Consider the following 13,464-nt stretch of genomic DNA (forward strand, 5'->3'; position numbering starts at 1 on the left):
ACCTCTGCCACCCCACAGACTTGCACCTGGCTCAAGAACCTCCAGGTTTTCCTCTTGCTTCCTGGCTCCTCTGTTTCACTTCCCTTCAAAGAGCTGTATCTCCCTCCCTACACGGATCTGGGGGACAGTCTCTCTAGCACACCCAGTCACAGACATCCCCACCAAAACCTGCCCAGTTCAAGGATGCCTCCACATATCCGATGCTCCTTTTCTGGGAAGGTTATTTTGGGGAAGAACCTGCCAGGAGCCACCTGCTCTTCAGCAGCCCCTATTTGGGTGATACATGAGCCTCCCCAAGCAGCATTTGGTACCATGTGTCAAGCTGGAGCCATGCAGAACCAGGTCTGCACCCATGTGCGGCCCAGCCAGGGGACTTCCCCCACCTCCCAACCGAGCATGACCCTCGAAAGTGCCGATTTCTACCATATAATCAGAGTTAGACCTGCTGGGAAAGGCTCTTCCCATGTCCCAGCAGCGGCAGGGGTCCCTCCATGGTGCACGAGGGGGGCTCCCCTGTTTGCCCTTCACCTCCCTCCCGCCTGTTACACTTCCCAGGCACAATCACGCCGCGACAATCAGGAGATCTCCGACGTTTTTCTCTGGGAGAAAAATCAGCTAATTATGTGCCGAACAAAAAGCCCATTCTCGCCTGCAATAATGCTCCCGTCTTGCAAAGGCACTTGTTTGTGGGCAAATTTTGAAGAGGGCTGACAATAAAAACAGCTGCAGGAGCTGGGTGTTGGTACACATTTCCATGCCCTGCCACATTACCATGCCTAATTATCTCCCCTTCCCGCAACCAAAGGCAGTTTCCTGAAGAGAGATGATTTTTGTTTCCCCCTCCTCGCTTTTCTATTGAAACGAAAGCTTTGCTTCTCGGCAAGGATTTCCAGCCTGCTCTGGCTGGATTTGGAAGGAGTGGGGATGCTGCTGATTTGGGGGGATGGAGGGTTTAGCTCGCCTCCATCCGCCATGGTGGGAGGCAAAAGAGGAGCTGTGATCGGAGGATGCCTGCTGCTGGGTCACAGGGAAGGGTTGGAAGGGAATAAATATCAAATAGAAACAACCACACGTGTGGCTATGAAGCATCTACAGGGGAGATCGAAGCCTTGCCAGTGCAGTGCTGGGAGAAATCCCGAGCACTGCATCACCGCACATATGGTGGCCTCCGCGAGACGGAGCCGGGACATATGGAAATGAGCTGTATAAGTAAACTTTTCCCAGTCCCTTGAAGTCAGAGGTGGGCCCCAAAAGTGTGTGTGCACACACATCCCCAGCAGCAGCTGCGTCCACGGACGCCAACCGTGTCTCCTTTGCCACATAGCCAGGAAAAAGTGTGTCTCCAGCAGAAATGCAGTGCTGGGGAGGGGGAAATCGCTAAATCCATTCCTTGGGTGACCAGCGGGTTTGGTGCCCCTAAAAGCTGCGTTAAACCAGGAATGGGGACTCAGATGCAGGACCGGCTGGTGAAACTGCACCGAGGGCCAAAAGCAATAACCCCCTCACTAATCGTTTCTGCCAAGAAAAGAAAGGTTTCAGATGTTGGCTGGAAATGGATAAACTGACCCAGATATCCAGGTGTAGGGTGAGGGGCAGCCACCCTTTTGGGGACGCCACCAGGCTTCAGTGGTGGGAATGGGTTTTTTGGGGGGGGCTGGGGGGGGCTGCATATGAGGGCTGAGTGAGAGGCTGTGATACCCTACCCCCCCCCCCCCCGGGACAAACCCCAGTTGGCATGTTTTGGGTGGGTAAAACCTCTGCTGCTTTGAAAGGGGGGGGTCCCTTGGGCCATGCAGCCAATGCTGGAGGGACCACCCTCACCCCTTGCCTTGTCCCTATGTGCCCCATGGAGTTTGGGCTGCCTGGAGGGTGGGATTTGGGGAACAGAGTGTGGCTGTCCCTATCCTTAGCTGCTGGTGGGTGTCACCTCCCTCATGGGGTGTGCAGGCCCCCCCAGCCTCACATCTGCCATCCTCCCCTGGAAAAACATGAGCATCAATTAGCCAGAAACGAGCATTGGACCATTAGGAGCTTCCCAAACAGGCAGGAGCAGGATCTGCCGCTGCCCCTTGCTTCTGGGGGATGCCCCCCTCAGCCAGAAACCACTTGGAGCGGCGGTTTGTGCCCAAAAGCCTTCCAAACTAAGCCCAGAGGCGCAGTCAGCACCATTGTCCCGGGCAGGCTTCAACTTCCCAAAGGCAGGAGGGATCCCACCCCCAGCCAGCTCCACCCCCCCCCCCCACCCCCCTTTCTTCTCTCTCTTTTTGCATTTAATTTTATTTTCGAAACCACTTGATCTTTGCTTGGGAACCTCCATTAATTGCCTGGGTTTGCCTCTTCGCCTGGTCCCTTTATCATTATTTATGGCCATTGAAATGGTGTAAAGTTCCCTTGACGTTCAATTTACAAGTTTAGGGGCTTTTATTTTTCCCTTCCCCCCCCCCCTTTTTTTTTTTTTTTTTGTCCCAGCTTTTGTCCTCGCCAAAGACATCGTGTTGGAAAAGGCTTTGAGCCGGCCAACATGAGAGGCTCGCCGGAGAAAAGGGAGCAGCCCTCCATCGCTTTTAATTCCGCCGTGTTGCTGAATGGCTCTTTTACATAATTGCAGAAGCAATTTCAAAGCCAAGCCAAGGGGCTGACTTTACCCAGAACCACATGGAGCCTATTTGGGGGCTTTTAAAGGGGGAAAAAAATGGGGGGGGGGGGGGGGTGGAGAGGGAGAGAAAAGCCTGAATAAAATAGGAGGTTTTGTCAAAAAATAAAATAAAAAGGGGGTTTTCAATGCTTTTGGAGGCATCAAATTGGTGTGTCCGATGGGCATGAATGTCACACGCCCCGCGGGAGCCGAAGGGACCCCACTGCGGCCCCGACGACACCGAGGGTTCCCTGTGTGTCCGCGGCCGCTCACGCGTGGACCGCCCCGTCCGGCGGCCGCGGTGCCGCTGCGCGGCGAGGCGGGGGGGGTGTGAACAGAGGAGGTGCTAGGGGCGTGCCCTCCGCGTTACGCCCCGCCCCTCAGCCCTCCCGCCCAATGGCAGGCGGCGGCGGCGGCCACGTGGGGCGGGCTGGGTTCCCAGCCGGGCAAAATGTGAATGGGCGCGGGGGAGCGCGGGCGGGCAGAGCGGCGCGGCGGCGGCGGCGGCGGGCGGGCTCCGCGGGGGCGCACGCGGCGGCGGGCGGGGGCCAGCCCCGATGTGCGGGCGGCGGCGGCGGGCGGCGGCCCCGCTCCGCCCCGGCGCTGCCCGGGCGCTGCCCCACGCGTGAGCGCGGCCCCGAGGAGGAGCAGCGGCGGCGGCAGGAGGAGGAGGAGGAGGAGGAGGAAGGAGGTCGCTCCCGCCGCCGCTCCGGCATGAGCGCGGCTTTCCAGCCCTCGCTGATGATGATGCAGCGCCCGCTGGGAAGCAGCACGGCCTTCAGCATCGACTCGCTCATCGGCAGCCCCCCGCCGCCAGCCCCCGGCCACTTCGTCTACACCGGCTACCCCATGTTCATGCCCTACCGGCCCGTGGTGCTACCGCCGCCCCCCCCGCCGCCCCCGGCGCTACCGCAGGGCGCCCTCCAGCCGGCGCTGCCCCCCACGCATCCCCACCACCACCAGCTCCCCAGCCTGCCCACGGGTTTCTGCTCCAGCCTGGCCCAGGGCATGGCCCTCACCTCCACCCTCATGGCCACGCTGCCTGGCACCTTCCCCGCCTCCCCCCAGCACCAAGAGGCCGCCAGGAAGTTCGCACCCCCGGGGAACTTCGATAAAGCCGAGGGGATCCCCCCAGACGGCGGCGGCGACGATGGCAAAGCCTTCCTGGGGAAGGACGGAGCCCTCCTGCCATTCCCCGCCGCCGACGCCGTCCAGGCCTCCCTCGGTGAGTGAGCGCCGGCACCGGCGGGGCAAAAGAGGGGGGGATCGGGGTCCCGCCACCCGCTCCGAGCAGCTTCCCCCGGCGGGGCGGGCTGGAAGGGGGTCGTGGCATGGGGCGGCTCCAGAGACGGGGGACACCCTTGGGGGGAAGCAGGGCTGGCGGCGGGGGTCCGCTGGCCGCAGGCCGAGGAGAAGGGAGGAGGAGGAGAAGGGAGGTTTCAAGTGCCCGCCGCTTGAAATAACAGAAATCAAATAAATCCAACCCAAAGCCGCGATAAAAGAAACCCGAAGCGAAAATGTTTTGGGCGATTGTTGGACCTGTGGGCCGGGGGTCACGGTGGCCGTGGGACAGAGGGTACCGAATACTAACGAAAGGCCTCTGCTTCGCTTTCAGCCGGGGCTCTCCGGGGCCAGGGGAAGGAGGACCCCAAAGGAGAAGAGGACGCAAAAGGCAAGGAGGAAAGTTTCTCCATGGACAGCGATCTAGACTATAGCTCGGACGACAACATCCCCGGCCAGGCGGCTCACAAGGAAGAGGACTCTGGCAATGCACTGGAGGAAAACCCCCCAAACCCCCCCAATTCCACCAACACCACATCCACGGGCAAAAACCGGCGGAGGCGGACAGCATTCACCAGCGAGCAGCTGCTGGAGCTGGAGAAGGAGTTTCACTGCAAAAAGTACTTGTCCCTGACGGAGAGGTCCCAGATCGCTCACGCCCTCAAACTCAGCGAGGTGCAGGTGAAAATCTGGTTCCAGAACAGACGGGCTAAATGGAAACGGGTCAAGGCGGGCAACGCCAACTCCAAGACAGGGGAGCCCTCCCGAAACCCTAAGATCGTGGTCCCCATCCCGGTGCACGTCAGCAGGTTTGCGATCAGGAGTCAGCATCAGCAGCTGGAGCAAGCCCGACCCTGATCTCTCCTTGCACAGCTTCAGAGCCACAAGTTTTTGAGGGAAAACTTTCCAAAAGTCGGGGTTTCAAAACAACCCACCCGAAAAAAATAAGAAAAGAAAAAATTAAAGAAAAATAAGACAAAAAGCAGCAGCAGAAAAATAACCACAAACCAATGCAACCCCTAAAGCAACCAACAGCCAACGAGACGAAATCCCACACGACCGCACCGCAAATCCCCACCACGAGCGAACTTTAAAGCCAAACTTAGAGTCAAGCGAGAGTCTGAGAAGGCAGAGGCTTGGGAGCTGCTTTGGTCCGGAGCAGGAATATCAAACCCTGGGAAGAGACACACACACGTATTTATTAGCACGCTGCCCCGTTGCTGCCTTGACCGCGATGGGGACCGCAGACGCGATGTCGGCGCCGGATCCAGCAGCGTGCTCCCCCCCCGCCCATCACCGGCAGCGATATCCCCAGCGAAACCCGCCTTTAGCCACCCTTTGGGGGTTCTGTTTCTTACCGGGGGCGAAAGGTAAAATTAACCCAAAACAAACAAAGACGAGAGAACAAAACCGAAAGAGAACCAAGAGTTTCATTTCATGCCTTTTTTTTTATTGTTTGATTTGATGGCCGAGGGTTCAGCGGCAGGCACTGGGGGACGGGTTTTGAAATCTATTTTTTGCCTGGCTTTCTGTCGATTTGGTTTGCCTATTCTACTAAGCCATGTTTAAAAAGAGAGAGAAAGAGGGGAGGGCGGGGGGGTGGGAGAAAAATAGCACGATCTTCTCTATTGTGTTTAATTTATTTCAATGTAGCTTATTTCCTTATAAGTTATGAAATTTAAAAGCAAACTAAGTCTTGTGAATAAAAACCGACAAAGAAACAAAAGAGACAAAAAAGAAACCCTCCATCCCCCGGTTGTTCTGTCCAGGAGCTGCCATGGAGCTGATTTTCTTTCCCCCTCCTGCGCTGCCAGAGCTGACCGATGCTCCTCTCGCCTTATTATAGTGAAGCCACGTTTATTGTCCGGGAGGGGGGAAATGGGGAAAAAAGTTTCCCTTTTTCCTGGGGAGCGTGTGTGAAAACAGGGGGGTAAAAAGCTTTTTGTGCAAATAAACGGGGAGGAGGCAGGGGCACCCCCCACATCCCCCCCGGCATCCCCTATATCTATGTTTTGGGGGTGCAGCCGCTGGTGATGCCCCACGGTCACCCCCCACCCCCCCCCTTTAATGGGGTCGGGGCTTTCCGGCCCGGGAGCTGTGATGGAGGGTCCCGCGTGTGTCCCCCCATTTCTCCCCTTTGCATCCTTTTAATCCCGTTTTCTTGCCCGTTTTACACATCCCGTGCCGGTGAAACCGTTCCGCGGCGGCGGCGGCTATTCGGGATGCAAAAGCATTAATTTCCCCAGGAAAACGGGGTGCGAGGGGGAGCCTTGAAATTAAACTAGAGGGATGGGGGCAACCAAGGGAGCAATTCGCTCCCGAGGTAACGGTGAGGCTTCCGGGGCAGGCTGCGGCGGGTACACCGAGGCTCAGCGGTGGTCACATCAGTTACAGCCCTTGCGCTTCCGCATCTGTTTATTAGTATTATTATCGTTATTATTATCACTATTATTTTGCGAGGCCGGGTTCGGAGAGGCTGGAGGCGGCTCCGGGGGGGTTGGAGCTGGGGGGGGGGGTTCCCTCTCCCACCAGACGCTCCCCCGAAACCAAACCCTGCTCCTTTGGCTCGTTTAAAAGATATTATTAATAATAAGGGTAATAATAGCAATTTTCGGATTCGTTTCTGCGCGGGAGGGAGCGGGAAGCCGGGACACGCTTGAGGCGACCCGCCCCCCCCGCCCCAGTCCTGTTCCTGACGGGTTTTCCCAGCGCTGCTCTTCTTCGGATCGCGCTCTTCTTTCGCTATTATTAAGTATTTCCATGTATTTGGCTTTGCTTTTGGTGCAAACGGGATGCTCCTGGGAAGCGCAACTACCCCGGAGCCGGCTCGGGCAGGCGGCAGCCCGGCTGTAGCCCCGCCACGGGGCTATGTGGGGTGTCGTATTTTAGGGAGGAGCAGCTGCTCCTCACCCCCGTGTGCCCCCATCCACCCCACCGCGGGGCATCCCTCCCTCTACATCTGCCCTAGGCACGGGAAAGTTATTTGCTCCGCGGGCTGGGGTCCCCCATTGCAACTCCCACCCCCCTTCACATAGGAACGGGGCTTTGGGGCTGGAAAGGGGGAGCCCCCGGACCGGGGGGCCGGAGGAGAAGGAGATAAACAAGCGAGGGGGTTGATAGCTGTCATCATCACCATCATCATGGCTTTCATTTGGCTGCCTAATGAGTCAGATCAGAGGCAGAGAGAAAAATTGTCAATCGCCCGGGCTCTAATGAATTTTTTTGCAAATTGTAATCAAGCCAGGCCGTCTCAGCTCGCTGATTAATGAGACCCAGGAGGCCCGGCCAGCACCTCAGCTTTTTATTCCATCCCGTCCTCCCTGCACTAAATTAACAGCAACTTGTCTGAGCTTCAAATTAACTCCCAATGATTAATCCTGATGGGGGGGTCTGAAGAATAGCTCGTCCTAATAGGCACTGGCCTCTGATGCTGTTTGAAATTAATACACTTCCCCTTTGGCTGCCGGCTTTAATCCAAGGTTGGGTTTTGACATCACTATATTTGTTGTTACAATAAATTCCTCTTACATCTGCAGATCAAATAATTGCAGTGCTCGGGGAGCGCAGCAGAAATGCCGGCCCGCTTTGCGGCAGCCCAAAGCGGGAGAGGAAGGGAAGCTGCCCGCTTCTCGCCTCCAGCCTGCCTTAGGAAAACCCCTTTTATATAGACACGTATAACATAGACATTTATAGGGATATTTTATATATACACACAGATGATCTTCAAGGCACCTCTCCTCAGCAGCGCTGGGATGCGGTGCCCAGAGGGGACAACCCCTCCCAGGCCAAGCAAGGAGTGTGCTGCCTCCCTCTTAAATAAGACATCATGGTTTTAAACGCATCCCCCCCTATGCCTTACCCCCTCACTGCAGCGACCCAGCAAACTCACCGCATGCCGGGGCTGCCACAGAGACCAGACGAAGTCAGTGCATGCCAGAACAGGGGATGAAGGACGACTCCTATTTCCTGAGAAGGGAGGGATCACCTTCTGCCTTGTTTTTATTTGTATTGATTTAATTGGTTTAATGATTTCAGCTGTGAGTGGGCCGGCTCAGCTTAGTGCCTTTTATCTGCCCCTATTGCCCCGGGGCACGCACCGACAAGGACCCCTTTGTGCCTGGGTGGAGGGTACGAATAACCCCTCCATCGGGGTTATCCTCTGTGACAGAGGGGGTCTCCCTTCCAAGCACCCCCCTGAGTGGGGCCACCCTTAATATCTGGAGACAGGGCTGAGGGAATCTGTCCCCCTGCTGAGAGTAGCCCCTACCCAAGGGCAGGGCATCTTCCCCATTTCCCAGCGGGTGCACGTTACCCCCTGCAATAGACACGCACCCCTTGGGGCTCTCTGTCCTCCAGGATCAGCCCCCCCATCCCTGCTCATGCTTCCACAGGGCCATATCAATCTTCACCGGCGGAGAGGAGAGCGATGAGGCCGGTAAGCGGCCGCCGATGCAAATTCCCACCGTCACTGTCATAAAGCACCCGGCACCCTGACACAGAAAAGCAACACCATATGTACGAAGACAACCTGTATGAATTATAAATTACATCATAAAAATTGATTGCCTATCCCAACCCTTCGGAAACACACACGGTGGTGGTGGTGGAGAAACTCCAGCCCCCAGCCCAGGCAGAAACCCACCCTGTGCACCAACTGGCTGCCCCGGGGCAGGAGGGGATGCAGGAGGGGATGCTGATGCTCTGCCAAGCCACCCTGCATCCCCCATGGGTGCGAGGTCCTTTCCCGTCCCCCTCCTCCCACCGCCGCGGGATGCTTGCCCGCCCCTTGCTTGCTCTTTTCTCTCTCCTGCTATGCCTGGCCCATAGAGAGCCTTAATCTATTTATTTCAAGCCACTTCATCCTCTCTCCCGCTTTTGTCCCGGCCCCAGCCTCTGGCTTTGTGGCAGGACCGCTGAGGTTTTAAAAGCCCCTTCCCCTATAGTTTGAGGTCTCCTTGGCTGCCTGAATTACAATGGCTAAAACAGGATTACACTGACCTGATCCTATTAAACTCGCCAATCGATCTGTGCCGCCCTCCCTCCAGCTCGGCAAACTTACTCGCCCAACTTTCCCCAGGGCTCAGCTTGGGAAGGGGAGAAGCGGAAGGCTGCCTTCCCGGCAGGCCTGATGAAGGAAGGACGGATGGGGGCGATTTACTGTGGGTTTTTGGAGACACGTGGGTTTTAAATCTCTGCTTTAGCTCCCAGCATCTCGGCCCCAGAGGAAAACGCAGTGTTTTCCCTGTCTTGCAGGTGCGTTGATTCGCAGCCCCGGTGGGAGATTAAGTCACAGAGATGCATCTTGCAGAAAGGGTATGTTAGCTACAAGCAAAACAATTCTCCCTCTCTTTGGTAAGGGCAAACGCGAAGCTGCCTGCTTTGGGGCATGCAGGCTCATGGTCCTCCTACAAACCACCAAGGAAGGAGAAAAACCCTGGGAATAAACAGCCTCATCCTCTTGCCGCGATGCTGAGCGTGCCAGAGCGGAGACTGACAGAGCCAGTCTTTCCTCCCTTTCACTTACAAAAGGAGTGGAGGAAGAGCAGCGTGGACCCAGCCTCATGTTCTCCTCAGCGGGTAAAGGGACCTTGGATTGGTGGTGTTCTCAGGTGGTAGGGGATGCTCTGCGCTGCCTCGGTGCTGGGGCATGGCACCATCTGCAGAGGAACTGGCACCTGGAATTAATCCCCTGCCATCCCCTGGGAAGATCATTACAAGGCAGGGGAATAATCTGGGAATGGCAGTAAAACATGGGGTGTTTACGCTGACCTGCCAGGGTGACAGAATGAGTGACAAGGGGCCTGGATGAGTGGCAAAGGGCCTATCACCGACTCCGAGGGAGCACTCTTAACGCTTGAATCCTATTAATTAACAGAGCAAAAGACAAACTGAGGACTCCCATTTACAATTTTCTAGGAGCGTGTTAGCAGCAGTGAGGAGCTGGAGCTCACAGGGTGAGTATGTGCTGCCAAGTGCCTGCAGCTCTTCCCTCCTCACATCCCCGAGCTACTCTAGAGGGTACCAATACCCCAGAAATGGCCTCCCAGAAAGGGGCATTAGCAGTGATTTATTTATTTACTGAAGGTAACATATCCCGATACTCTCTGGGGTGACAACAGCTACATCTGCCCGAGTGTAAATAGAAATCATGACTGCTTTCCTTCTGCTTACAGTCCTGTGCAAGAGGTCTGTTCTTGCTGAAAAAGTATCTGAACTCAGAAAGGATGTGGGAAAATGTGAGTATGGCCCTAAAAGCCCCTTGCTGGTATTCCCAGCACAGACGAAAGCCATGGGCACAGGTACACAAACCAAGTGATTGCCTTTTCTTTACTGGCAACCTTGATTCAGTGTGAACCAGACGATTCCTTTGGGCTATGGCACCATCTCTTCACCCAAAGCCCTCTTGCACATATCCCTGGAGCAGCCTCAGGGCATGTCCCATCATCCCAAATTTAGTAGCCAGGGGTAATGTACCCTCTAAAATACACACATATACACAGCCCACCTCAAACCGCTGCATTAAAATTGCCAGGTCACCCTCTTGCCACATTTCAAGGCGCTGGGTTGGCACCCAAGAGTTTGCAAGCTTTTAAAACCCAACCCCCAACATCTTTTTCTTAGTGTTTTTCACCCAAAACATCAAAGGGATTTGGGCTGATGTTCTCCCTTCCTCTCCCAAACCCCAAGAACCCCCCCAATATACAGCAACATACCCCAAAGAACCAAAACTGCATAAGGACGAGTGCAAAGAGTAGCCCTGTCCAACTGGCACCAGTAACAGCAGCTTTCTCCCCCTACCCACATTCATCTCTTCACACGGAGAGGATGGATGATGGCAGAGACCTTCTGCAAACCTCACAACCTGTAGACATGCCACCGAGCACTGAACATTTACAAATAGCCTGCTCATTGCTAAGAAGCCACTCGGGCTTTTATGAATGTCGTTATGGCTGTGGTCTAATGGCATCTATCAAAAACATTGCCTTTCTGAATTAGGGTAATGGTCATTTTTAAGACACACATCTGTATTTTCTTAAGCAGATGCCTGGCTCCTAAGCCCACAACTGCTATTTCTCCCCCTCCCCAATTATTTTTTTATTTCCCCATTTCCAAAGCAGCAATAAGTTCCCGCGAAAGAAGGGTAATGGGAAGTCTCTCTCTAAGAGAAATTGTTAATTTGGGATTTATAAAGGACTTTCCTTAATGAATAATAGTTGAGATCGATCTGTCTTCCTGCCTCATTCTGCAAAGTAACATTTGTAAAGTAAGGTGATCCCAATTACTCCCTCTAATAGCCCTCTCCAGCAAGAGCTTTCAGAGCTGCAGCCATGAAACCCGCCCGCCTGCCTCTGCTCCCCCAGTGCCACGAGCACCGCCAGCATTGGAGATTCCTGGCTTCATCCCGTTCATGATTCCCCATCTCCCTGCCTGGCACGGACCAGCTCCATCACCTGAAACTCCCAGGGCGGGATGCGGAGAAGGATGCTCCATGTGGGATGTTCCACACTGCTATTGTCAACCCTCTTTACCACGGTCTGGAGGGGTCTGCAGCCCCTCGATGTTCTGACACCTCCTGGCTTATCGCAGAGAGGAGATCGTTGTCCTTGAGTGCCTGCACAGGGAGCAAATCCTGGCACTAAAAGGCTCTTGAATCACCCGGAGGATGGCAGCGCGAGCCGCGGTGATGGCAGCGCGAGCCAGACAGGCTCAAATAAGAAGCAAGGCTTTTCTTTTTTCCCCCTTTTTTTTCCTTAAAATGAGGAAGACCATTAAAGATCAGAGCCAGGTATCGAGGTTTGGGATGGGGGGTGGGGGTGGGGGGTGAGGGGTTTTTATCTCCAGGCCATAGGGTCTTCAGTTCAGGGCTGGATGCTTTTGGGGAAGAGATGCTTTAGCCGAGTGTGGGGTTTTGCCATAGTAGGTGCCTACTCCAGCTGTTTTGCCATCTCTCCCTTTTCATGCTGCATCCACTTCCCTTTGGTTCCTCTTTACGGCTGGGAATGAACATGTGGAAATCCCATACCTGTCGTTCCTTTGCTTGATGCCATCCAGATGCATGTCCCCAACCCACATCCAGAGAATGGCAGCACTTCTGGAACTAAGGGAAGGGACATTTCACCATGCTTTAGTTATGAAGTCCTGCCTCCCTGCCTGCTCAACATTTGGGATAGAGGCAGGCTCTGCCACAGCACCAATGCTGTGCTCAAGAGACATCCAGCGTCAGCCCAGGGATGCTCCAGCAAACCCAGGGAACACCAATGCCACTTTCCTGGCAATTCCAGGAGAAACGAAAAATCCAGGAAATTTTCCCTTTTTTATTTTTTTTTTTTTTTTTTTAATTTAAAGTGAAATAAAATTCTCTTTCCTGTCACATTTGTGCAGCCAAAGGGAGCTGAGAAGGGCAACTTACAGAAGGCTTCAAAAGAGATGACCCATGGACAACACTGCCTTTGGACGCCTTGTCCCAGCCCTAAGGACTATTTTGGGTGCTCTGAGACAATGCAGCATGCGAAGGGCAGAACACGCCCCTTTTCTTGCCTGCAGGCATCATCCTGCAGGTGAGCCAGAGCTGGTCTGAGCTGGGCATGGTGCTTGGACCAGCCCTTACCCCACAGGGAGGGGATGCTGCGGGTACCACCCTGCCTGCATTCGGGCTCAGGCACTCACTGGGCAAATATGGCCAGCTCCGAGTGCTGGAAAGGGTGAAATCCTGATGTATTTGTTCACCTGGCACAAACGTCAGCGCTGCCAGTATTAACTGGCCAGGCCGATTAGTGGCAGCCATCAGCCACTAAATAAATTGGAACCATCTCCAGACCTGATTAGCTTGCTAATTAAGCTCAGTTACAAGGAAATCTGCAGTCAATCAGCCTGGCCATTACCATTTGGATCTGCAGAGTGGGAGCTGTAGATGCTGCATCTCTAGTGGGGAAGAGGAGGAGGGAAGGAAAGTGGTACCCAAATCCATGTTCCTCAGCAGTAACTGGGGATGCTTTTCCATCCGGGGTGATTCCTGACAGCCTTCGGTGAGCCCCGATGCTGTCACGGGGGATTGCCCTGTTCTGCTCCAGTCACCACCATCCCATTCCAGTTCAGAATGTCCTCAAATAGCCTATTGGGAAGGGTAGACACGGGACTGGGGTGAGGGTTGCTTCCCCTCCCTTTCCAACAGCAACGTGCAGCTCTGACACCTCTCTCTGGCTCCCAGCTCTTCCCTTCTGCACCCACACAGCACTTGGGGACCTGTACCAAGATGCTGACGGGCATCTTCATGCCAGCACAGAAGCCAAAGGCTCTCAGTGGCTCCTTCTTGCCTGCAAAGGAAGTGCAGCATCTCCTGTAGGGCACAAGGCAGAGGTAGGGTTTCAAGATGTGTGCCCATTGTTGCTGTCAGCATTGCAGGATGAGGTGTTTTGGCATTCAGGGACCCCCTTGCTCTCTACAGCTGCAGAGTCCCAATCTTGGCAGCTGCCAGTGGGTATCAGGCATTTGATTTTCTCTCTACCTCATCTTTCCCTCTGGCCTTGGCAGCTCAAGACCGCTTGGTA

The 13,464-nt window shown here is 55.0% G+C and overlaps 1 protein-coding gene across 1 annotated transcript; it reads left to right on the top strand.

Moving 5' to 3' along the window:
* The first annotated feature begins 3,318 nt into the window (after positions 1–3,318).
* On the top strand, positions 3,319–5,823 carry GBX2 (gastrulation brain homeobox 2). The gene is made up of 2 exons (XM_065672722.1): positions 3,319–3,860; positions 4,251–5,823. The coding sequence occupies exons 1-2, from the start codon at positions 3,350–3,352 to the stop codon at positions 4,772–4,774; spliced, it is 1,035 nt and encodes a 344-aa protein (XP_065528794.1). The 5' UTR covers positions 3,319–3,349; the 3' UTR covers positions 4,775–5,823.
* The last annotated feature ends 7,641 nt before the right edge of the window (positions 5,824–13,464 follow it).

The sequence above is a fragment of the Lathamus discolor genome, chromosome 3, assembly GCF_037157495.1.
Source record: "Lathamus discolor isolate bLatDis1 chromosome 3, bLatDis1.hap1, whole genome shotgun sequence".
Lineage (NCBI taxonomy): Eukaryota > Metazoa > Chordata > Aves > Psittaciformes > Psittacidae > Lathamus > Lathamus discolor.

Coding starts and splice junctions, on each gene's coding strand:
- GBX2 (XM_065672722.1), top strand. CDS start 3,350: ATGAGCGCGGCTTTCCAGCCCTCGCTGATGATGATGCAGCGCCCGCTG. Junction 3,861..4,250: donor CGCCGTCCAGGCCTCCCTCG/GTGAGTGAGCGC, acceptor CTTCGCTTTCAG/CCGGGGCTCTCCGGGGCCAG.